Here is a 24,369-nt window from a genome sequence, read left to right on the forward strand (position 1 = left end):
GGGAGAACATTAATGCTCTTCTGGGCTTCCAACGTTGTCCTTCTTCCCAGCTTTCACCCTCCCTTTCCCAAATCTGTAGTTGTGGAGGCAGGATGCTGTTCTGAGAGGTTCTGCTGCTCTGGACAGCTGGAGGATCTCACCTGGGAACCTAAAATCCTGCATTTTCCCTGAATGCCCTCTGTGCTGTCAGCGCTGGCTCCGTCTCCCCAGGTGCCGGGAGGGGCTGCTCTGTGCCGTGAGCCACAGGGTTACACCAGACTCGAGTGAAACTGTGCTTTACTTGTGGGTGAGTCCCCTGCACAGGTCACTTTGGTCTTTAAACAGCTGTCCTCATCCATCCCCAAGCACTGAAGCAGGACAGAAATGTGTTGGTCCCAGGCTGGTTTGGGACATGGATGTGGTGGAGCTGCACGTGGAGCAGGGGCTGTGTGCGTGCCGAGCATTAGGGGCACGAGGGTGCTCCTCACCTGAGGGACCCGTGGCTTTGTCACCACCGTGTCACACATCCACTCTCGAATAGCTGGTTATTCATGTGCTGAAATGAGCTCACCCAGCAGGTTTGTTGGCTTGCAGGAGCAGCCAGCCCTGCGCTGAGCCCTGGCTGAGTCAGGGCAGCTCTCAGGGCTCGGCAGGCGAGAGGGCCTGGGAGACAGGGCTGGTGCCCCAGAGCAGGGCCAGGGCTGGGCTCACCACAGACCTGAGGGTGATGTGCTCCCTCCTCACATGATGGAGGGCTTTTTCTGCCACTGCCTTCCCCCTCACCTGCTGCTGCTCCCACACGAAAGCAGAAATGTGTGTTAGGGAGAGAGTAGAGCGTGTTTTGGAGCAGATGGCTTTGACTGGAAAGGGGGTGGATTTTTATTTTTATTTTCCCTGTCCTCAGCTTGTATTAAGAAAGTGATGAGGATGCAGCCAGTGTCCTCACTCTGATCTTGCAATGAGCACACAAAAGCTGAAATGAGAGCCCTGCCCTGCACAGAGTTGGTGCTGACACCAGCCCTAAGGCACTGAGTCCCAGCACCTCCTTTCAACCTTGTCCCTTGGCTGGACTTTAGTACCTTTATTGAGGCACCATCCTTAGGTGCTCTGTATCCCACTGCTATCCAGGCTCAAGGCAATGTCAGGGATAAGGCACCTGAAGTGCTGCTGACAGGTTTTATGGTTCAGGTGAAAACTGGATCTTTCCCAAGAACTCTTCCCCAGTAGCAGAAGTGCAGGAATTCAGCTCCTGGGCAGCAGCAGCAAGCCCACTAGGGCTGGGGTTCCCTGCCAGGAGCAAGGGCTGGGGCAGTGCAGCTTCCTGCCCTTTTCCTGGCCAGGAGGAACAGGAGAGGCAGCTGAAGACACTGCCCAGCCCTTGGAGGTGGTCGGTCCCTTCCAGCCGCCACTGTTTGCCTGGGGGCTGCTGTTAATTACCAGGTTGTTTATTTGAGTGATCCACAGCTTTGGATGTCTTTTCCCTCTGGTTGTTTTTGTGCAACTGTCTGAATCCGGAGATCTCTAAGATGTTTCTTTCAAGTCTTCCTTTACAGCAGTTCCTCTCCTCCTGTGACCCCTCAGGCACCAGTGTGCAACCAGAAACTCCCCTGGTAGTTCCATGCCAAGCAGGAGATAACCTGTCCTACAGCAGCCTGCACAGGCAGAGGGTGAAGACACTTTGTGTCATCCTCCTTGCTGCCGTGGAGGGCATGTGAAGGGATGTTTCCCAGTGCTTCTGCTCCTTGCCTGCTGAGGTTCCAAGACTGACCATGGAGATGGTCTCTCAGTTCTGATCTGCAGCCTCCGTGGTGCTGCTGTGTTTGGCTGCAGGTCCTGCTACACTGGTTTACTTTTCACAGCCTTAAAAAGTGTGTAGCTGAGCAGCTCTGCTCTAAACTTGAACTTGTGTAAGTACAGGACCTCTCTTCATACTGGCTCACCCTCCTGAGCAGACAGGAATTGCTGGGTGACCCCGTGTGCAGTAAAACCTCAGACAGGGCCAGTGCTGATGTAGTGGCACCTTCTGGGCATAGGCATGGGAGCTACAGGTGTTGAGCCCAGGTTTCTGATGGCAGCTGAGTGCTCATCCTGGTGCTGCTGCACTGTCAGGGCTCTCTTTGGCATCAGCATGGAGCGAAGCCTTGGTTCTGGTGCTGCTTTGCTGCCTCCTCCTCCTCACCTGGCCCGCTCCCACCTGGCGTGTGCTGCTCTGATGGAGCAGCACTGTCCCTGGCCATGGTAGACATGGGCAGGCTGCCCTGCTGCTTCAGCTGCTGCACACCCATGGAAACTGCTCTTTGTTTTCTGGCAGGACTGTATTCTTTGGAATAATATTTGGAATAATGTTTCAGTTTGAGGCTTTAGCACTCTGGTGCAAGGAGGATTGAGGCAAAGTGTTCCAAGTGCAGCCCAGCTATCACGTTCCTGTAGTGGCTGCACAACTGATGTGCAGGAAGTGTTTGAGCTGGACTGTGCTGGTCGTGCTGCTGGAAACCTCTTTGGATGGCTTGCAGAGTGCAGAGTGGTTGTTGCAGCAATTCCTGCTGTCCGCCAGCACTTGCATCAGTGTCCTTCAGGGATGTTCACTTCCCTGTCATCAGAGATGCAGAGCTGATCTCATCAGAGCAGGCAACTCAGAAACAGCTCCAGCATCTCTTATTTTTCCATTGTTTACTACATAACCCTTGTGTGAAAAATAGTTCCAAAGATACAGTGCTGAACCTCCAGCTCTTCTTGTTGTGGGACTAACCAGCTGTGATTTAAACTTAAATTCCAAAACAAAGCCAACAAACAAAAAAATCCCCATCAAGCCAAAACCCAACCCCCAAACTGAGCGTCTGGCAGGTTTGGTATCTCTCTCTGGTCAGGATTAGATGTGCACAACAGTGTTGGTTGTTAAGTGTGCAGAACCTCTGAGGAGGGTTGTGTTTTTGTTGAGATTTTGTAAAGCTGGGGACCTACTCTGCAAAGTCCTGGGTTGCACTGCAGAGTTCTCACCACCTCTAATCCCTCTGTAAAAGCTGTGCTTTTATGGCTGTTAACGTGTTCCAGAGCCCTGAGTGCACAAAGGTGATGTGAGCTGAGCAGTACCAAGCTGAAATGGGTGGAATGTTCTTCTAATAATGGGGATTAAAAGTTTCGCTGTGTTTTTTGTTTGTAAAAACCAGTTTGCTCTCTCCAGATTGCACACCAAAATCGTCCACACCTCTCCTGGTGTGGAGGTTTTTGGTTGGTTCAGTATTTAAGCTGCATAGGAAAGACCGTGGAAGTTAGTCTCCTCCTCCTCCTCCTCCAGCTTTTGTTTCCAGCTGTTCTCTGGCATGTTTTCCTCTGCAGCCTCGATCTCTCAGAACAGCAGAGCATCTTTCCATTGCACTTGAGAATAGCTACGCTCTGAGCTGAGGCTTTGAGCTGTGGTTTTATAACCCTGCTGGTTAAAATCTGGATTTCTTTCCCTTTGCTCCTCGCTGTCCCCTGGCTCTCCAGCTCGAGCTCCAGAGGAGCATTATGTCGTATCAATTCCTGTGTGATTGCAAGCACTGGAGGAGGAAGGAAGCTCCAATGTGAAAACCTTCAGCTTTGTTTTGCTAAAAGCTTTGCTGTAAGGTGAGACTCACCTGAAAAAAAATTACGCTGGGGCACAGAGGGTGGTGGCTCAAGGCAAGAAACCTCCATCAAAGAGTCTGTTTGCTTCTGCAAAAGTTGTAGTAAATAGTAAAGTTGCAACATAGCTTGGAGTTTGTTTGTTCCTATAGAGCTTCTATTTGCTGAAAGTATTTTTACGTAGCCACAGCTTTGTAGATTTTCTTCCTCTTTTCTGCTTCATCTTTGTTTCATTTCCATTGGCCCGTTCTAGATATTGTTAGATCATTTTAAAACTTTGACACCTGTTCTCCTATAAATATAACACCTGAAATTCTTAATGTCCTGCATGTTCTGTGCAGGATTGGGCATTGAATTGGGACAAAAGTCTTTGTGCAATTCAAACATAGCATTTGCTGCTTAAACCATCAGTGGTTAAGGAGGAGACAGGCAGAAAGGGCACACTGAAAGGCTGTAATTAAATGGCAGTTTAACAGAAGGTTCTGAGCATCTTTGGGGTAACCTTTTAAATAAAATGCAGAGTTCAAAAAAAATTCCTTTTTTTAGGGATTTTAACTTGTTTCCAGCCAGGCTGCTGGGTTCCTGGGACCATTTGGGGGTTTTACTGTATCATTTGCCTCTCTGTGCAGGTGATTGGCCCTGCTCCCTGCTCAGTCCTGGACACAGAAATTACCCTGCCTTGTTTCCTTTGGTACCAGCTGTAACAGCACCTGTAACAGGCCTTTTGCCCATGGTTCTGGAGTGGAGGCCAAATGAACTGGAGACAGAACTAGATGGAAGAAAAACCAACCAAGCAATGAACAAAGAAAATGCAGCAACCCATCCCTCACTCCATTTTGCCCAACATTTATTTAATCTTAAATCCTCTCTTGTTCCAAGAGTTGTTGTTTTTCTTACATTGTCAAACTGCCTGAGTTACTTAGTGGTAAAATCCATCCAGGAAACTGCAGGCCTGTGCTGTGGCACAAAGAAATGAAACTCTGCAGGGTAGCTCTTACCTGTGCTGCTCACCCTGCCAGCAAATGTGTTTGCTGTGGAACACCTCTGTGGGTGAGACACACTTGTGTTCTTGTAGGACTCGTCTGTATTAAAAGGCTGAAATTCAATACTTTGTTCTGTTTTTCTAAATGTCAAATGCTGGCTTTTCCCTGGTGGCAGCAAAAGTGCTCCAGAGTGCCTGCCAGGGAGTGAGATCTTTGTCCTGTAGGTCAGATGGGGACCTGGGAGGCTCCAATTTGGGCTTGGAAAACCTGGTTTCAGGCTGGGGAGAATGCTGTGAGGCAGCAGAGTTTGTACAGGTGTGTAGTGAGGTGCTTGCTGTGCCAACAGGGCCAGTCCATCCTTCAAGGACAAGGAGGGAGAACTGAGCACACCTGCCATGCACTCTAAGTCAGGTCCCTGGAGATTTGTTATCATTGGAAACAGCACATGGAAAGGTGAAACCAGTGTTAGCAGCCATCCTGGTGCTTCCAACATGCAGCAGCCCTTTCCTGGCTTTGGTTGGTGCAGCAAGACCAAACTTGGGAGCCAGAGAAATTCCTGGGGAGTGGAATCTCTGTAGCTGTTCCGGGAGCTCTGCAAGTGTCTGCTTAACCTGTCTACACCCAGCTTAAGGGCTGCAGCTCTCTCTGGGTGTTTGGGTGTGGAGCATGGGTCTGGAAATGCTGTCTTGTTGCTGGCAAAACCCGGAGATGCCAGTGGGGTGTGGCTGGGGATCCCAGGGATCAGAGGGAGCCTCTGCAGGATCCCTGAGCAGGTGTGCACCTGAGGCATGCACCGTGCAGGCTGCCCAGGCACGGTGTGGGGCTGCCACGAGGGTCTGATGCTGCAGAGCAGCATTTCCCTGCACACTGTCCACAGAAGTGTAACTATGGAGGGATAGGATATTCAGAGTATTTTGGACAAATGCTTGGATTTTTTTCAGTGTTGGGGATTTTTTTGTCTCCCAGCATATCTTGATGTTTGTACGATCATCCAGCAACAATGCAGACTGTTATGGTGCCCTCTGATTTCCCTCACAGGCTGCCTTTGTTTCTGTGTGCAGCTGTGTAGTTTTTATGGAGATCTGAATTGCAAGGCATGAAGAAACTCTTTTGTTTGTTGTCGCTTCTGTGCATAAAATCATTCTTGATTTTCTTCTAAAGCACAAATCCACTTCACATCCCTGGTTCTGGACTGACTTTGGACTGTTTCTGGGATTTCCCGGGTGTCTGCTTGGGAAATTGTTGGAGCTTTAGGAACAGATTTGCTCCTGGCTTCAAATGCCATTTTCTGATGCAATTGTCCCCCTTAAGTGTGCCCAGAACAAAGTTCCTCTGTGTGAGGACCATATAGCTGCTGAAACCGTGCTGGGCTTGCAGCAAGCAGTGAACAAGTGAAATCTGCAAATCCGGCCTTCTTAGAGATCTCCAAATCAATGTTTTCCTTTTGGTTGGTTACAAAACCAAACAAGCAATTATTTGCCGGAGATCCCCACCTCCAAGCCCTCTCAGCTGGAGATGAAGATGCCTGGGAACTGATGTGAGCAGACTTCCTGTGAAAGGCTGCCAGGCTAAATGGAAATCCCTCTCAGCTGAAACGAAGCGTCTGTGAATGGACGGTGGAGTATGTTTTTCAGGAGAAAATCTACAAATCTGGGTAACTACAGATAATTGAAAGGCGTTTGTTCTCTCTCAGTTTCAGCAGGTGTCTGTACGAGGTGCTTGGCAGCTCGCTGGGTTTCTCTCAGAGCAGCTCCCTGGGACTGTGCTGGGGCTCCCCTCCTGTCCCCAGCAGCTCCCGCTCATCTGCGCACACCGAAATAACGGGGAGCTCTCGTTGCCTCCAGCAGGGGTGCAGCGAGGGTGGGTTGTGTGTGAGCTGCCGTGAGCAGGAGGGGACAGAGGCAGGAGAGGGTTGGGCGCAGTGCTGCTCTCCTTCATGCCCGGTGGCAATTGAGGCCTCTTGATCCTGTTCCCAAAGCTCAGCTGGGGTGCAGGACAGGATCACAGAGGTAAATCACATGCTTGCTGACCTTCAGTCCCAGCTCTGCAGGCAGAACTGGGCTGTTCTGCTGCGATGTTGTTGGGGAACTTCTGTCATCCTGCTCAAAACAGGGTAGTGATACTGTGAAGTAAACTGTGACGCTGAAAGGCACAGACCTGGGATGAATCCACCTATGTTTGGTTGACCCCTGTTGTTGGTGATGATAATTTGTTTCTCTCTTTAAAGAGTAGGTAATTGAATGGATGACTCAAAAAGATGAGCTCATGTGTTGTTTGGAAGGGATTTTTCCCGTGGCTCACAGCACTGAGCTGACTGGTTAAATTGCTGCTGTTAATGTGCTGCTGTACACACTTTTTAAGGTTGGGTGACTTCATCAGTTGCTATTGGAATAGTTCGAAATCTCTTTTTTCATCTGTTTTGTTGATGCCACATTTGCAACATCTGTTACGTTGTGCCTCATACCACGTTTTTTCTGAACATTTAGTATCACTTACAGATGACAGAGGCAGTAGCTACTCCTCTAAGCTGGGGTGGAAGATAATGCACCTGTGGTATCTTCTTACAGATGTTTCTGCCTGTTTTTAAAGTGCTTGTGAAATTAGAGGATCTTAAACCTGCATCTGTGGGTGCATGCATAACCTGGGTGCTGGCCCCAGCAGCTGCCTTCTGCCTGGGAGTGGGTTTGGTGTTGGGTTAGTACACTTGGTTAAACCTGTTTGCTCTGAACATGCTTTCAGCAGCTCCTGGCCACCTGTGGTTTCCATGCCCGTCTGCCTCGTTTGACTAGAAGTGAAGCAACAAGTCCTCCTCTATCAGCTTTTGCTCACAACCAACCAATTCTGATAGGTGGATTCTGCCTTTTCACTCACAGGCTGGTGAGGGCTTGTAAAAAAAACCCAAAACAACAAAACCGTAAAATCAGACATTTTAATCCACATTTGCAATGTGTCCTGGCTTTGTATTCTGCTCTTGGAGCAATGTCCTGGGTTGGCTATATGAGGCTTGGTCACTGGCCTCATTGTGGTTGCTGTGGGTGACATTTCATGACCATCCCCACCATAAGCAGTTCCTAAACAAAAAGGTGCAGGATGTGGGGGTGTGGTGAGAGGGAGCAGTGAACCTGAACATGGTGTGGGGAGTGTTCCACTGTTGTCCTGTGGAATATGGTTCTGCCAGAAAATGAGTCCCAGGAGGTCAGAGTGCCCACTTTGGTGTGAGGGAGAGCCTGTGGAGAAGCTGAGGAGGTTGTACGGCCCTGGCTGTGTGGCAGGAACGTGCTGTGGGGCTGCTCTGGAGCAGCTCTGTCACTCCAGGCCTCACCTTGTGTAATGCTCCCACACACCCCCAGAGCTGGGCACTGGAGAGCTCGGCTGGACACCCTGCCTGTGGGTAACAGCCTGTGCCTGGGGGGCTGCTCCACCCTGAAATAACCTCGCCAGGAGGGTGTTGGTTCAGGGCTGCTCTGAGCTCCTCTGCCAATGTCTGTGCTGTCCAGATTCCTGCTGTGAGCCCCATGTGAGAGGGTGGTTTGCTTGTGGAGGTGGTCTGGAGGCTTTGCCTTGGTTTTGGGTGAGGTTTTTGCGTGCTGAGGATTGGAAGTGGCAGTTATGTGCTTACTCCATAGCTGATCTGGAGCTATTCTGCTCACCTTTTGGCCTCAGGTTTGTGACCTCCCAGCACTTCTCCTCCCCCCTTTATTCTCTTGGACTTGTTGAGGATGGGACTTAGCTGCATGTTGCTGCTTCTGCCTTTTCTTCATATTCAGCAGGGATGGGGGTGCCTGGCACTGGCTGCTCTCCCCCCACAGTGGTTCCAGCTTTCAGGAGGGTCTGGGCAGCCCCAGGTGGTGCCTGCACACACAAGGACAAGGCTTTCTATGCCCCAGGCACATCAGTCATGACTCGGAAAGGCATGGGTCATCTTGGGAAAGGACTAGTAACATCTTGAAAAGGTCTGGTAACATCTGTGACACACAGGGACTTGGTAGAATAAACAAGTAGCCTTTGGACACTGCTCAGGTATCACTGGCATTTGGGGTAAATGAATTTCTGCATTAATGGCCTTAGGCTGGACTTAGCAGAGTGCAGAGGGCTCCAGTTCCAGCACTGGAGAAGGGGCAGCCTCTGCACTGTGTGCAGCACAGATTGTTTTTTCCTTTTTTAATCCAGCAGGAAGGTTGGCACAGGCCCTTTGGAGGGAGAGGGAGGGACCTTTCAGCAGCTCATGTCTTGCATACACACCAGTAAGATGACAGCTAGTTTATGTGACAGAGAACGTGCTGGTATGTCCCCAAGGTGTGCCAGGGGACTGTGGAGGGGGGAGCCTGAGTGACACCCAGCCAGGCTGTGCCAGCCCTGCAAGAGGGCTCAGAGGAGGGGACAACCTGACCAGACCCCTCATGGGGACCCCTGGCTGGAAGGGACAGGGCTCTCATGCATAGTTTATGTTCTCACAAAAATTCACAATTGCTGTGGTGTTCTTGGCATCCACAGCGTTGCCAATACTGTTGATAAAGTTTTAAAACCAATTTTACCCATCCCTACTTAGTCACAACTCCCGGAGTCCTTGGTGCTGAGAAGCTTCACCACAGATTCATCCTTGATATTTTCCTTTTGCAAACACAAAATAAAGGATTTGCAGTCCATTGACCCACTCTAAAGTGTTCCTAGGTCCTTATCTACCTTTGTGGCAGTGAGAACATGCCTTTAAGCCCAGCTGCACACTGAGTGATTGTGGCTTTGATCCTTCCCTGTGTAGTAAGGAAGGATTGTCACGACACAGGTTACAAATTCCTGGCTGGATACTCTTGGTGTTGGCCTGTTTTATAATCATGGCATGTTTCAATCTGTCAGCTCCTTGCTCCCAGAGCTCTGCATCCCCTTCTCCCGAGGCTCCTCTCTGGTGCCACACAGCATGACCAGCCCTTCACAGCTGGTTACTGGAGTTCACTGTGAAATCTCAGCAAGTTAAATATTTGATGTGTATTCTCTATGTTTTCATTCCAGCCCTGTGCTCTCCCCTCTTCCCAGCAGCCAGTGGTCAGTGTGGCACTAAACCTACAAACCTTTAGCGAGGCCCTTTTAAGTGCCCCAGACCTTGTGCACTCGGCAGAGCTGATGACCTGTGAGCAAACAGAGGAGCCCAGGGGTGTTTGGGGGAAAAAGCAGCTTTTTCAGTTAGACATCTGTGGTGTGGTGGCTTCAGCTGCACTAATGACAATCACAAACCAAAGTCCATCACCAGGCTGGCTGGGTGAGGCACTGTGGTGACACAGTGAGTCTTTCTGGTGGCTTCTGGGCCAGTCTGAAGATTTCCCAGTCGAGCAGAGCATTTCTGTAAGGCTGCAAGAGACCAGGCACAGCTCACCTTTAGCCCTCTTCTGAGTGCTCAGATGCCATCAAGAGTTGCAGAATGCAGCCACTCTGACTTAATTATGTCTGTAGATAAAGGAACAATCCACTGAATTGCAGCATTAGTCAGGTAACAAAAGTCCACTCACTTTATCTTATTTCTTATTTATATGATGCATTGAGTAAAGGTTTGGCCTTGGCTCATCATCATTGCACACCTCCAGTTTTGCCTGTTGACCTTATGTATCTCTTTGCAAGCAGGTTGGTTATCTTCTTTTGAATTATAAATAAATGAAACCAAATTTAATTTTTAAAAGGAGGAAAAAAGCTGAGGTTGCATCATATAGCACATGTCTGCAAGCTGGGGGAACTGAGTTTTAATGAAGTTAAAATAATGTGCACTGTTTTTTTTTTTTTGTGGGTGGACTAACAGCGAGGTGGATTCCAAGCTCCCACAAGCAGAAACATTCATGTAAGAAATGAGGTGGAAAAAGCATCTTTGGCCAATCTGACTCACACAAACTGGAAATGACTGCAAGTGACAAAGAGTCTCTCTCGGAAGGAAAGCAAGCTTTAAGCCTTAAAACTATATCAATGTTTCACCTGAGTACATTGATTTCGTTTTACTGCTTTTTAATTTTTTCCCTTTGGAAAGAGATTTTTGAGCATCACCTGGAATGTCTTCTGGCCCACATTTGTGAATAAATTCTATTCTTCTTAGAGACACTGCAGATACACACTGGAGATGGTGCTGGCAGCTTTTGGGGAAGGTCTCAGGAAATTCTGCTGATGGCTTGGTTAATGTGGGATGAGCCCTTCATCCCTGGTTATACCTTTGTGATGTCTGTGTTAGTTGGGCCATGGATCATTAGAGCATCCCTGAAGGAGGACACTTGATTTGGACCAGTAACCAAAGCAGCAGTGTTGGCTCTGGCATTACCCTGGGAGCTGGAATCACCCTCCCCCCAGTGCAGTGGGGATCACCTTGGAAAGCTAAAGGAGGAAAGAGGCTCATGCTGCTCTTAGGTTTTGCTCAAACCTGCCTTTTCAAGGGGAGGTGCCCTTCTGGCCTCCACCCAGGTGTTAGGGCAGAGTCACCTGATGAGTGTGCAACTGCAAACTTGTCTCCTTTTCTCTGAAACAAAGACCCACACCAAAACCAGAGGCCACCATGTTTCAGTAGTAAATATTTGTAGAGCTTTGTTCACTTGAGCTGTTTAAAGCAATTTTCCTGAGAGATCAACCTCTTTAAAGGGAGAGCATGAAATGCACATCTCCCTTGTGTTTCTCCCTTTTCCAGTGTGACTTCCAGATCCATGTACCTGCTTGGCTGCTGCCTCCGCCTTTGTATTTTTGCTGCTCATGCAGGTGCAGAGGAGAAGCTTGGCAGAGTGGACATACATGTGTCCGAGCCACGAATTCCCAGGGGGAAGGGAACAGCCTGATACAAAGTAGTATCAAGTGTTGGGAAAAAGTTACCATTTCTCTTGGAGGGGTTTTACTTTTCCTATTCACATCAAGTGTCATCTTTTGGGTGAAAGCTTTACGTAAGCTCAGGTTGGGTGTAGAGTTTTCAGGTGATACTGATGCGAAGTGTGTTGTGCTTGGCATGAGTAATTTGGAAGGGATCAGAGTTTCCTATAACACATCCTGTGGATTCCCATGGGAAAATTACTTGCTTTCTTATGTTTTTCTTAGAGCAACTGGCAAAAGAAAGAAAGAAAGGTTTGGGATTCCCCAGAACCTTGCCTGGGAGCATGAAACCCAGCTCCATGGAGGAGAATCAGGTGTCTGATGTCAGGCTTGGTAGAGCAGATCCCTCTGTGCCAGGTTGGCAGATACAGGCTTGGTACAGCAGATCCCTCTGTGCCAGGTTGGCAGATACAGGCTTGGTACAGCAGATCCCTCTGTGCCAGGTTGGCTCTCTGCTGCAGGAATGGGGCTGGGATGGCATCAGCATAAGCAGGAGTCTAAAGCAGGGCTGGAAAAATAACACAGGAGTTGGCCTGAATGCTAAATCCCAGAGAACAGCCCAGACTTGTTCTCTGAGCCTCATTTGCTTTGTTGCATCATGTAATATTGGTCCAGAAAGAGATCCGTTGATATAAAATAGGCTTTAAACAAGAGTGTTTTCTTTTCCCGCAGCGCTGCTGCTGCGGGGCTGGGCAGGGCCGGTTCTCTGGGCTGTGTGTGCTGCAGGAGCAGCCCGTGCTGGGGCTGGTCCCTCCCTGTCAGGGGAGTGGGATCAAAGCCTCTCAGAGCAGTGTCTGTCCCGAAATAAGCTGTGCTTGGCTGTGAGCAGAGGTGATGCTCAGGTAGGGGAAACCCTGTCACCTGTAGAAAGGAAGTTCTAAAAACTTCCCTTAGCTTGTGTCTGAGCTGCCTGAAGTGTAAAGCTGGAGGGGCAGCCCTGGTATGGCCATGGCCATGTGCTGCTGCACTGCCAGCAGCCTCAGAGCAGAGGTGGCATCTAGTGGCTGCTGTGACCCTCTGTCCCCAGATCCCTGGGACAGGGGGGGAGCCAGGGCTGAGCTGGAGCTGTAGGCTGGGCCTGGCAAAGGGAGCTTGGCAGCTCAACTTCCCTGTGAGCTGTAAATGGGGGAGTGCCTTGGGCTGCAGCTCAGGACATGGTTGTGTGTTACTGGGACTGAAATGTAAGGGGCCAGTACTGGTGTTCAGCACAGTGGTGAGTCCCATGATTTTGAGGGCACCTCCAAATTGATGCAGATTTTGTGTCACCAGGAGAGCCATGGGAAAGCTGTGCTTGTGAATTGCAGCCTACTCAATGCTAACCAGCTAAAATAACAGACCAAAACCAGGGAGTGCCTTTGAGCTGTCCTGATGCCCTGAGTGTTTATGGAAAAGGGAAGCTGAAATTTTCTCCAAAACACTGCAGTTGTGCAGATTTTTGTCTTTCATTAATGAGCTTGTAGGCAGAGTTTGCTCCAAAACCTTTTGTAAATTTAGTCCTGGTCTCAGTTTGGGTGTTTGTACATTAAAAAGTGCAGCACTTTCCTCAGCCCATAACCAGATACCAGCTTGCTTTTAACTGGAATGTGTGTGACCTCCTTGGGCCAGCATATGTAACGCCCAAAGGCTGGTGTCCCTCTGGATTAAAGTATGTGGTGTAGTTTCAGATGAACATGGATTATTTAAAGCATTTCTCTGGTGACCAAGTCATGAGTTTTGAGGACAGGGAACCCATGTTCCTCTGGGGATGTAGGCTGGGCAGTTAGTGGGCGAGGAGCATAATGACGACATCTGCGTATTTGACATTTCCATTAACAAGTTTCCTTCTCTTCCCAGTTTAGCTGAACCTCTCTCACTTTTGAAAGCTGTAGTCAAGCAATTTGTTTCAGCTCAGCAGTGGCATTTTTGGAAGCATGTGGCCTCAGTGCCCTGAAAACTGTCCCTGTTCTCACCCGTGGTGCTTCCATGCACCTGCTCCACCTGTGCACTGCTGGCACTGGGGGTGATCAGGACTCGCTGCTGACAGGGAGCTCCTGTGCCCAAGGAGGGGCCAGAGTCTGTCAGCATTTTGCATCTGAAACAGAGCAATGGGCTTAATTGGCCTATTCCCTAACAACCCAGCAGATCCTGGTTCAGGAACTGGCAGGGGAAGATGTCTGGATGCTCCCTTCTGGTAGCAGAGCAGCCTTACTCCCACTGCTCCTCACCATCCCTGGGGATGAGGGAGATTTATGTCTGCCTGGAAATAAATACAGATCATTCACTTGTCTCTGGAGGAAGATAAAATGTAAACTGCCTATTTTCTGTGATACAGCACTGGAAATAGTTGGAATTTAAGATAATTATCTTTATTGCTTTTTATAGCACCCTATGAAGGCTGAAATCTAATTTGTTTTTCACTAACAGGGAACTCCTGTGGATGACTCAGAAAAATCCATTTGCTTTATTGACAAACTTGTCTGTTTGGTTGTCAGGGCAGTGTTCTCCTTGCAGGAAAAGGGAAATGCAGGTCATAACAGTGTGGGGTTTTAAGAGATATTCAAAGTTTGATATCTGTTGACAAGAAGAAAAACTAAAGTTGATGTAATTAGAGTGAAGTGACTCTGCTTTATTAAAAGGTTGTAAATTAGTTGATGCTTCAGTGGGTGTGCAGTAATGGTGCTCTCTGCTTTGTTTATGCAATTTCACTACACTTGAAGCTCATTAACAAGAGCTTGCAGAGAAGCTGCTTTTCCTGGGCACCTCGTGCCCCTCAGCTTTGGGAAGGAGGTGGGAGGTGCAGTTGTGCTTCTGTGGTTTGGGCCTGTTGCTTGCAAGGGGAGTTGTTCCTTTTCAAACTTTTCAGTCTGACTGTGAGACAGGCTCCTGGTTTTAACAAATTTCTGATGTATCTGAAGGTAGTGGGCACCCCTTGTGTGAGTGAGTTTCATGCCAGCACAGCTGGTTGTTGTGGTTTGTGGGGTTTCTGCTGCTCCAGTGTGGGGCTTTGTGAAAAGCAAAAGCAGATGTCTGTGCTGCTTCTCAGCCCTTCACCAGGGGGGAGTGTGTCCTGCCTTACCTGTCCCCCTGTGACCCACACCCCAGAGCTGCTCAGAAGGAGGGACAGCAATCTTTGGACAGCCTTCTGTAACCTCTCCCAAAAGGCCCTGTTGCTGCAGGCAGTGGTGGTTGAGAAATGCTGGGACTGCAGGCTGATGTAGCAGAGATGTATCTAAATTGTTTCTGTCAGTTCACCCCCTAGAAGTCTAATTTATCACTGCCATGTGGGATAATGCTACAAATCACTGAATCTCAGAGAGTCAACTTGGATTAGAAGGAACCCTGAAGCTCATGGAGTGACTTGGGTTAGAAGGAACCCTGAAACTCACCTTGTTCCATCCTCTGTGCCATGGTCAAGGACACCTTCCAAGTCACTCTAAGCCCCATCCAACTTCTCCTAGAGCTCAAGTTCTGAGAGGTTTAAAACCACAATGAAGAGGTCAGAAGCAATGTAGGGGTTAACTTGTTTTCAGGGAGGAGGGATAGAGCTCCACAGAGCTGCCTTTGCTGTGGAGCAGAAGTCTGTTCCTGTCAGGTCTCTGTAGCTCTCCTCAAAGAGGCAGCAGAACAAGGAGGAGAAAACATCCCTTTAGGAAACATGAAATGAGAGCTCCATGTGGGCAGAGCAAGGTTCTTGTGCATCTCTGAAGATGTTCTCAGGGTTTGCTCAGCTTTTCATTGCTTTTCTTTCAGGAATTGACTACAAGACCACTACTATCCTGTTGGACGGCAGAAGGGTCAAGCTGGAACTCTGGTGAGTGTTCTGAGCCTCTCTAACCCAAACCCTGGGAGCTCAGGCCAGGTGAGCAGGGACACAGGGCTGGGGATGCTGTACCAGGCTGTGGAGAGCGTGGACCATCCCTGGGGGAGTGGTGGGACTTCTGGCTGGTCTTACCAGAGAGTTACTCTGGCAAACAAGATTCCTTTCTGTCAGTCAAGTAGCACAAACACCATGCTGCTCTTTGCTGGAATAGTCTGAATTCAGTCATTGTCTGTCATAATTGACCATTTTCACCATTGCTCTGCACTTGAGACCCCAACTGTAGTTCTCTTGTCCAGAGCTCCTGGCACAAGAAGCACATGGATATGTTAGAACAGGTTCAGAGGAGGCCATGGAGATGCTCCAAGGACGGAGCCCCTCCTGCTCTGGAGCCAGGCTGGGAGAGCTGAGGGTGCTCACCTGGAGAGGAGAAGGCACCAGGGACACCTCAGAGCCCCTGGCAGGGCCTAAAGGGGCTCCAGGAGAGCTGCAGAGGGACTGGGGACAAGGGATGGAGGGACAGGACAAGGGGAAATGACTTCCCTTTGGCATAGGGCAGGGTTAGATTGGAAAGGAATTGTTCCCTGTGAGGGTGGGCAGGCCCTGGCACAGGGTGCCCAGAGCAGCTGTGGCTGCCCCTGCATCCCTGGCAGTGCCCAAGGCCAGGCTGGACAGGGCTTGGAACACCCTGGGGTGGTGGAAAGTGTCCCTCCATAGCAGGGGTGGAGCTGGTTGGTGTATAACATCCCTTCCAACCAAACTGTAACATCATTCTATGTTCCCATACTGCTCTCCATCACTGAGGGAATAGTATTTTTTTGGAAGCAATGCTGGATTTTCCTGATATCCAGGGATGAGAAATAGAAACAAGAGAAGGAAAGTAGAAGAATAAAACAGGTGAAACCCTTGGTCCCTCAGCAGCTGGATATTTCTCAGTGCCTTGAGTAGAAAATTAAAACAAGCAGTGAAGAGGCATCACCACATCAGGGTAGGGTGAACCCCTGGGGAGCAGGACTGACTGGAGTGACCAGAGCCTGGGACACAGATGGAGAACCCTGCATGGGAGGGGTAACCCCTGCCTTATCTGTCAGCACCGGAGGGACAGCTGGAGTCCTTCTGGCTGAGCTTTGTCTGACTTGCTGAGGAGCTGACACAGCAGTCTGTGGAGATGAAAGAGGAGGGGAAGGACAGGATAGGTTGTCTGTCCCTACCCTGGTTTTCACGCAGATCCAGGAATTAGGGAATGACACAGGTCCTAAAACATGGAGTTAAATATCCCCTTAGAAATGCTTGGGTCAAGTAACAGGAATATTAGTAACATGTGTGAATTGTTAAATAGGAATGAACTCCATGTTCTAAGCCTCAGTGACTGACTCTAGCAGTGTGTAGTTTGGTAGTTTAATTACACCCCTGCTCTTTGAAGCTGAATGTCCTCATTTTTCTTACAGAAAAGAACAGAAGCAGCTAATTTATCTCTTCTAGCCTCCATGTTTTTATGTGCCACTTGCATTCTTGTCTCTCTTGTAAGATACCTATTTTAACATTTCAACCCCAGGTGTGTAGTAACTTAGTGCTTCCCTTTTGAAACCATCTTTTTATAATGTAATTCTTGAGCTGGAGAACAGCAGAGAAACTGAAAAGCTGATAACACTGATTGATGATGCCTTAGTGTAATCTTTTACCATTACTTACCCAGTATTTGATTGTTGAGGGAGAAGGACATGTAAGCACAGGCTGCTAGATTGATGTCCAGGATCCTACAAAGCTTGACATCTGAAAAAATGACTGTCCTGCACGTGAGGTCAGTATGTTTTTCCTAGAGCTGCAGATCTGGGGCTGAGGAATTCCTCAGCCTTCTCAGTGGTCATTAAAGTGTCTTTTATCCTGGCCCAGGGAATAGATTTGAGAAACACCATAATGTGTCTCTGATTAGCGTGACACATTTCAGTATATCCTGGTTAAATCAGAGTGCTGGACTCTGGTGTCTTGTTCCAGAAGGGCATTGAGAGATGCTGGCAGTGTTGTCAAACTTAGTTGCACCTTGTCCAGACAAGACAAGTTATAGTGACTGAAAAGCCCCTTATTGTCACAGTGGTCTAGAAACACTGCACCCCACTCCCGATCCTCAGCTTTCTGTAGGGTATATAGACCAGCTCTGTCAGGGATCTGAGTATGAAGAGAATTCCAAGAGAATTCCCTTTATTTTGGTTAAAAGGTAGTGGAAAAACCAGGTGAAGCCTAGTGCAAGGCAATTTCTCCTCCTGTGAGTGGTCATATTTAGGTTGGCTGTTCTCCATGGCTGGGAGACCTGTGCAGACTAACTCTGACTTTGAACTCCTGTGGACTGAAGGGAACTAGGCAGAAAATCCTTTGCTCAAGGGAGTAAAATGACTTTTACCCTCACACATCATCCAGTAGTGCTGCAGCCCAAGGTTTGGGCTTGTATCTTCTCCATGGGAAGCACAATGACAGTGACAACCTGTACCCAGAAGTGGAGATGGATCCACCAGTTCTTCCCCAGAAGAATCCACCATGCAGAGGACTTTGGGTACCATGCCCCTCCTAAAGATCTGACAAGATAAACCCTGATTTTTATTTTATTTCTTTGTGGCCAGTAGGAGATGTGCAGTATGGGAGTCAGTTCTCCACATCTCATAGCTGTAACTTTTCTGTGTTTTAGGGACACCTCAGGGCAAGGAAGATTTTGCACTATTTTCAGATCCTACTCCAGGGGAGCCCAGGTAAGTGCTGCTCTCAGGGCTTTGATGGGACACATATGCTTGAACTTCAGGATGTGTAAGTCTTGCCTGCCGTAGTAAAGAGCTCTGAAGAGGAATGCACTGATCACCAAAAGGATCTCTGTAGATGACAAGAGACACTCAATGTTGTCATGTTGCCTGGGATTCTGTTCTTATGAAGTGGTGGGAGAGAAGGGAGTGAATGGCAGACTTTGCTCAACTCCTACAGAAAAGGTCTGTGCAGACAATATTCAGTCTTAATTTCTAGAGGAGGGCTGAGAGGTCGTTAGGGAGGATGAGGCAATTCTCGCTCTAGATCTGCCTCAGCTTTAATGTGGGAACTCCTACTTTCTGAGGTTTTAAAAATTTGTTTAAATATGGCACTGGCTTTCCCAGTGGAGTTCTTCCAGTCTGTGTTGCTTTCGAGTCAGTTCCAAAAATAGGGGTGGCTCCTACTTGCATGTTTGAGGCAGACTTGAAACTAGAGCAGCTCAATTGGAACGTAAAGTATGTGTGTTCCTCAAAACATGAGGCACAGTGTTACATTTTGAGTTTCTCCTTTGGGCCCTGCTCCAGAATAACATCAAGGTCCTCAACAGCACAAAAATCTTGTGGTCCTCTGGAAAATTGCTGTTTAATAGTGCTTTCTGACAGTTCTGCTGTTGTCCTTTTAGTAGCCTGGCAGGTCCCTCCAGGATAAAGTTTACCTAGGATAAATGAGTTACTTTATTTTCCTTATTGTTTTCAAGTTGGAAAGCTTTGAAGAAAATTCCTCCTCTGTTAGGCACTAGGAGTTAGAAGCTGTCTGTCAGCCTCCTAAGCAGGCCAGTATCCTGGGAGATTCCCAGCCTTTGGGAAGCATTGTACTTCTACTCAAGCTCTTACCACTTTTGGCTTCTTGCTCCTTGTATCTGTAGACCTTTGCTTTGCTAACTGGCAAAATCTATGTTGTTCTCTTTCTCTGACTTCCTGCAAATTTAATTGTGCTGTAGACACAGGAGCACCTCACCTGGAGTGTGCTGTTGAGATCTCCCCATGTCCTGTTTATTCATGTTGATGCACGTCTCTGGTGGTCTGGATGCTTTGAGGCAGCTCCTTTGAAGCAGAGGCCAATTTCCTGGTGCTTGCAGAAAAGTGCAAGGGAAGGAGAGTTGGAGTTCTGCAGTGGAAGAGTGCAGGATCTCCTGTTCACATGTTCAGTCCTGTGTCTGAGTTTCTTTCAGCTTCTACATTTCATTTGCTTTCAGCCTTTACTACGTTTCAGAAAAATCTGTAAACCCAATCACATAATTACAGTTTGCTTTGGAAGGGACCTTAAGGCTCATCTCATTCCAACCCCGTCCCATCTGCAGGGACACCCTCCACTAGACCAGTGTGTTCCAAGCCCCATCCAGCCTGGCCTTGAGCACTTCTGGGGATCAGGAATCCACAACCTTCTCACAGAACCTGTGGGCTTGAGGCCATGTTGCTTCCCTCACCAGTTAGAAGTGAACAGAACTGGTCAGTGTGGTTTTCTGGTGACTGCAGAACTCAGCTTTGGTCAGGCTCTTTCTAAGACCTTGCTGTGTCAGATCACACTGGGCATGGAAAGCAGCAGCTCCTGTGTCCAGGAATGCCACCTGGGAGCTTTTAGGCCTGTGTGCAGCCACTGTGCACTGTGGTAACTCCCCTTGGTGTGACCTGGGAGCTCCTCAGAGCAAGTGTCTTGGCAGAGACACTGCACCCTCAGAGCCTGAGCTCGTACAGCACACCTTGCACCTGCTGCTGCCACAGGGCAGACTGGGGCACAGGGCAGGGCTGAAATGACCAATGAGGAGAACCCTCCAGTTGGATGGGGAGAGGGACACACGTCTGTCTGGAACCTGCATGGAGCTATGAGACACCGGCACAGCACCTCCATGTGATTCCTGCAGCCTGTTCTCCCTGGGCACTACACTTGGGTGCCACAAGGTGTCGGGTACCTGGCTGCCCGCAGGCTTGAAAGGGATTGATTTTCTCTTCCTTCCTCAAAGTGAAGCTCTTGACCCTCTTCAGCTGTATTTATCAGTATTGCTGCAGGAACTCTCACCTGAACATCAGCAAGGTTTGCCTCATCCATCTCACTGCCTACCCCTCCCAAGGAGTGAGTCTGAGAAACAGTGAACCTCATCAGCCAGGCAGGGGGACCTCTAGTGGGAGTGCTTTATAGAACCATGGAATCACTAAGGCTGAAAAAGCTCTCTGAGATCATCGAGTCAGACCAGGAACCCAGCACTGCCAAGGCCCAGCTTAAACCACGTCTCTCAGCACCACATTCTACGTGGATTTTTTTAACATCACCAGGGATGGTGACTCCACCGGTGCACTGGACAGCCTGTGCCAATGCCTGACCACCCTTTTAGTGAAGAAATTACCCCAAAATGCAATCTAAACCTCCCCTAGCACAACTTGAGGTTGCTTCTTCTCACCCTGTCACTTGTTACCTGGGAGAAGAGACCAATCCCCACCTGACTCCCAGCTCCTTTCAGGAAGTTGTAGACAGCAATTCACTGCTGAATGCTGGGGAATGGAGCTCCCTTGCACAGCAAGGTGTAGCTCATACTTTGCCTCAAGTCTGCCCTCTGCTTGTGCAACAAATGCCTTTTCCAAAGTGCTGTTGTGACGCCTTAATCCTGGTCTGCACAAACAGTCAATGCTTAAAAGCAGCAAACCAGCCCTAAGGAGCAAGGCTGCCTAGGATGAGGAGAGGTAATTCCCAAGGGAAGTCTCTCGGGGCCCTCTGGAAGTGCCCAGGAGATGAGCACAGGGAAAGTGCCTCTTGAAAATGACTGGAGTCCTTCTGCAGTCTTGTCCAGGTGGCTCGGAGTAAAACTCAGATTGTTTTCAGCCACAAGTGGTTGGCTCCCATGTGATGTTCCAGTGTTATTCCTGTATTAACAGGAATACAGATACCATGTCTCTTAAATAACTCACCACAACTTTTAGTGGAAGAAGAAAATACCTAAATTTGTACTCTGAATGGTCAACCAAAGCAAGAGGACTGTTTATTTTGCATAACAAATGCCTGTGTGACTGCAAGGGTGGACTTCCAACACCTCCAGTTATTTTCAGTATGCAGAAGCTGACTTCTTCTGGCATGGCCTTAGCACAAATACAGCATAACCTATGTGGTATTGGCAGAGAAACACAGAAATGCTTCTGAGTTCTCTGATTTAGAATTATGGAATGATTTGGGTTGGAAGGGACCTTAAAGCCCATCCCATTCCATCCCCTGCCATGTCCAGGGACACCTTCCACTGTCCCAGGCTGCTCCAAGCCCTGCCCAGCCTGGCCTTGGGCACTGCCAGGGATGCAGGGGCAGCCCCAGCTGCTCTGGGCACCCTGTGCCAGGGCCTGCCCACCCTCACAGGGAGCAATTCCTAATTCCCAAGATCCCATCCATCCCTGCCCTCTGGCAGTGGGAGCCATTCCCTGTGTCCTGTCCCTCCATCCCTTGTCCCCAGTCCCTCTGCAGCTCTCCTGGAGCCCCTTTAGGCCCTGGCAGGGCTCTGAGGTGTCCCTGGAGCCTTCTCCTCTCCAGGTGAGCACCCCCAGCTCTCTCAGCCTGGCTCCGGAGCAGAGGGGCTCCATCCTTGGAGCATCTCCATGGCCTCCTCTGGATTGTTACAAGATGCCCACATCCCTCTCATGCTGGAGGCCCCAGAGCTGGGTGCAGAACTCCAGGTGTGGTCTCCAGGGTGTATTCAGGGCTGTGTGCTGCCGTGGCTTCTTAGCTGCAGCTGTTTGCTTTCCTTTCTACTGTCTTGGAATCATCAGACTTGAAGACTCCTGCTGTAGGAAGGCTGATGCAAATCCCCTTGGAGGCCACAGAAACAGCTTATTGAAACAAAAGCCAACAGCTCAGGAAGAACAAATCCAGCAGAGGAAAGAGGTGCCAGCTTGGGAAAAGCTCTGTTTGAAGTTCAGTGTGATATTTGTACAAGAACAGATTGGTGTAAACTGGCCTTGAGCACCTTCGTGCTGAGAATTAGTGGAAGGTTCTCACTGAATAGAGGACTAAAGAGCTCAAGGGGAGCTTGAAGAATGAGCTTCCAGAGAGAACCTGTGCAGGTTGGCTGTGAGAGCAGGAGGCTGGCTCAGCAGCCTGGCAGCCCTTACCCAGGTCTGAATAGCCAGTGCTTAAGAGAACACTTGGTATGAAAAGTACCTCCAAGCCAGGGAAGCATGCCTGACTTTCCCACACACTCTTTATTGTTTCTCAAGTGTAGTGATAAAACTGAATTTTCTGAAGTAGACCCTGGAGAGGTTGCAACGTGGAAGAACAGTCTCCAGACAGCGAGCAGACCTTGGGAGTTCTTTTTTCCCTCATGGCACAGCCTGGTGCAGTGCTCAGGCTGAACTTCTGGCTGGTCCCTCCCCAGGGAACGGACTCGAGTACCTTGATGCCTTCCCCAGTTTCACCTCCACACCACTGGCCTGGGTCCTGAGCCATGTGACTTTCACATTCAGCAGGAGCTTCTTCCCTCTTGAATTTATCTGCAGTAAAACATCCTTGATGAGCTGAGAGCCCTGATGAGCTGGCTCTGAGCAAGAACCAGCCCCTTCTTCCAGCATGATTGCCTCAGGGTTTGCTGTGAGGATCACAGGGCTCTTGCCTTCCTCCCTGCCCTGCATTAGCAGATCTGATCTTGTCAGGGACAGAGCTCTTGGGCTCCAGGTGGAGGCTTGTGGTGCTGGTGTGCCTGGGAGCCCTCTCCTTTTCTCTTACTTCCCTAGGTGTTGAGTTTCCACTTCATCCCCTTCTCTGTTGGGTTCTGATGGGCCAGCAGGTCCTGAGCACATCACTTCAGGGTCTCCTTTTGGGGCAAAAGAGGAGCATTTGTGTCTGGGATAGCAGAGCACTGGCCTCCAGGCACAGATGGGGCAGGGGGAGTGTGCAGCCAGTCATGGTGACTGCAGGGCCAGGGAGGAGGGAGAGATGGGAACCAAGTAGTGCTGTGCCCTGCAGAGCCAGCTTGGGCAGTCTGGAGCTTGCTGTGCTGCAGAAGGATTTTATGTTAATTGTCACAGCATGGGGTACAGTGAAAAGGATATTTAAGCACACCTTTAGTGTGCTTAAAGGTGCTGCAGAAACCTTTTTTGCTCTTGGGCTCCTGTTCCTTTTCTGCTTGGCTTCCAGGTCTCAGTCATTGCAGCAGGGCTGGCTCGCTGATCTCGGCTGTTTGAGCAGCTGTGACTGTTCTGGCTGCTGTGAGCAAATGCAAACTATTCCAAGAGTGATGACAGAGGGGAGAAAGAGCTGTGGTGGTGCTTCCTGATCCAGCCAGGAAGAAGCAGTGTCAGGATTGTTCCTGATGTCCTCATATGCCAGTGATTTAAACTGTTTCTGAAAGTGTGGCTTGCCAAACTCTTCCCAGACAGTGTGATAAAATGCTCCCATCTTGCAGCAAAGCTGCAGCCCTAAAGAAATGATGAATATTGTTGAGTTCAGCTTAGGCAGGTGGTTTGAGGAGCTGCTGTTTATCCTGTTCAGGGCTTCTTAGTATGCAAGAAGGCGGTGGATTTTTGGCAGCTCAGCAGACTCAGGTGTAGATTGAGCTCTCCCTTATGGCTTTTTTGGTTACTACAAATACTTCACCTGCCTTGGGTCATTCAGACAGGATTGTCCAGCTGCTGGAGGAGCCTGCCCTGCCTGCAAAATACTTATCAAAAGCTCAGTGATAAATACCCCCTGATGTTGGGAAGAGGTTTGGCAGCAGGATGTCACTGCCCATGAGCCAACGTCTGAGGTGCCAGCTGGAAAGCCACGATCAAATGGAGATGTGAAAGAGCAGGCAGGAGACAGAGTGTTCTGGTTCCTGTCAGCACTGGACCTTCTGGTTAAGGTTTATTGCATCCTGTGGGACAGAAAATTCACTCTGAGGGGCTCTTCAGCCTTCTTCAGCGGCAGCTTTTTTCCATCAGTGGAGAATATCAGCAAGTGACACTTTCCTGGCCACCCTATCACCTGCCTGCATTGGGCTGAGGTCCTTGGCAGTTGTGCAAGTGTTCCTAGCAGCTTCTTGTGTGCTGGAAGCCCCTAAAGCCATCTGGGAAGCCTTTTTGGACAACCCTGCTTTGCATTGAGAGTGTGCAAGCTGATTTTCTCTTACCTTTAAAACCTTTTTGCTTATAAACCTGGTCCAAACCTGCTGCAAGCAGGCAGAGATGATATTTCCCCACCAGGACCTCAGTTACATGGACAGATAGATCTTTGTGTGACTCCTGCTGGAAGCAGATTTGGGGTTTGGCAGAGTAAGTGTCCACATGTGCTGCTGGATGCAATAACTGGTGGTCTGTCTGTGTTCCTTGTTCACTATGGGAGGCACTCATGTGGAAATTTCTGTCACTGGCTGCTGAGGGTTGTGCCAATCTCAGTAGTGTGGAACAAAACCAGAGTGGGAATGAACACTGAAAATCCAACTGT

At 49.2% G+C, this 24,369-nt stretch overlaps 1 protein-coding gene across 2 annotated transcripts in view; it reads left to right on the forward strand.

Annotated features, from left to right (window-relative positions):
• The window catches only part of RAB40C (RAB40C, member RAS oncogene family), a 36,900-nt gene that overhangs the window by 3,412 nt on the left and 9,119 nt on the right, over positions 1-24,369 (forward strand). For both annotated transcript variants that reach the window (XM_030958282.1, XM_030958281.1), the window contains 2 exons: positions 15,120-15,180; positions 17,867-17,927. In XM_030958282.1, the coding sequence (XP_030814142.1) occupies positions 15,120-15,180; positions 17,867-17,927 (122 nt within the window). The remainder of the gene's footprint in view (positions 1-15,119; positions 15,181-17,866; positions 17,928-24,369) is intronic.

Source organism: Camarhynchus parvulus, chromosome 14, assembly GCF_901933205.1.
Source record: "Camarhynchus parvulus chromosome 14, STF_HiC, whole genome shotgun sequence".
Taxonomy (NCBI): domain Eukaryota; kingdom Metazoa; phylum Chordata; class Aves; order Passeriformes; family Thraupidae; genus Camarhynchus; species Camarhynchus parvulus.